General features: G+C 39.8%; 1 protein-coding gene across 1 annotated transcript in view; it reads right to left on the bottom strand.

Annotated features, from left to right (window-relative positions):
* The window catches only part of LOC119588478 (kynurenine formamidase-like), an 11,709-nt gene extending 10,918 nt beyond the window's left edge, over positions 1 to 791 (bottom strand). The window contains exons 1-2 of the mRNA XM_037937127.1: positions 669 to 791; positions 156 to 226 (exon numbers count right to left, since the gene is read on the bottom strand). Of these exons, the coding sequence (XP_037793055.1) occupies positions 156 to 212 (57 nt within the window). The 5' untranslated portion in view covers positions 213 to 226; positions 669 to 791. The remainder of the gene's footprint in view (positions 1 to 155; positions 227 to 668) is intronic.
* Between the last annotated feature and the right edge of the window lie 315 nt (positions 792 to 1,106).

Here is a 1,106-nt window from a genome sequence, read left to right on the forward strand (position 1 = left end):
TAGTCTCTGCACCCGCGAGCTGTCGAATTCCCCCATTCTTCTAGAATTATATTGATGTGTCATAGAAAACGGAATTTAGAACTTTAAGTTTATGGGTAACTATATCAAAATTCAATAATGTGAGTCAATGAAATGAAACTGAAATTCCGTCTTACCTTCTTGTCCATATTTCTCCAATCCTCTTTCTGTGTTTCATGTGATGCAGAAGCCATGCTTCAAATCCTCTCTAGAAAATAATTTTCCTTTATATTAAACAAAAATCAATGAAACATAAATCCTAAAAGCGGAAATTAGCAATATGTTTCAACTTTATGAAGCATAATATACATGGTAACTAGTGAAACATGAGGACAAATATGAATAGGACCCATATTTTAAGCCTACAACCCATCTCATAAATTTTAGAACACCACCACATATCTAATCACTCTCATGAATTCAAAGTTATCACATCAAAACCAACGCTGACATTCCATTCCCTTCCTAACTAGGAACCAAGAATATCATTTGCTTTAAAACATTCCATTCATAACGACTAATCAAAGACATTCATAGCTTTATATCGCTTTATATCACAGAGGACTCAAGTCATGGACCGTCTTAAATCAAAAACAACGGGGACCCAATTCTCCGGAACCTTGGGAACAAAGCCGCACAATGTTATCAACAGATAGACTGATAAACTTTCCTTGGTCGGCGAGGCTGCCTCAAGATCTTCTCTCCTGAACTTCTGAAGTAGAGATGCAGTTGCCAGCTGATCGTAACTTTATCTCGTGTAGTGGCATCACCTAACAGACCGTTCAGAGGAAAGTCATTCATTGGTGATGAGGACGTGTACATATCTAATTACCCGGTAGGTAGACATTGTGTCCCTTTTTTATAGGAAAAGAAAGAAAATAAATACCATGGCTAAAGAAGTTATAAGAAGTTATGCTTCTCGCCATTGGACTCACTCCGGGAAGCACTTTCGGCTGCAGACTGTAGATTAAGCTCTGGGGATGATCCTGAGCACTTGTAAGACCTCTGGTAACCAGACACCGAACTTCGGGCAGAAGGAAGGGAAGTGACGCGTCGTCTCTCTGACTCACCGCCGGCAGGGGACCCCA

Source organism: Penaeus monodon, chromosome 24 (assembly GCF_015228065.2).
Source record: "Penaeus monodon isolate SGIC_2016 chromosome 24, NSTDA_Pmon_1, whole genome shotgun sequence".
Classification (NCBI taxonomy): Eukaryota; Metazoa; Arthropoda; class Malacostraca; order Decapoda; family Penaeidae; genus Penaeus; species Penaeus monodon.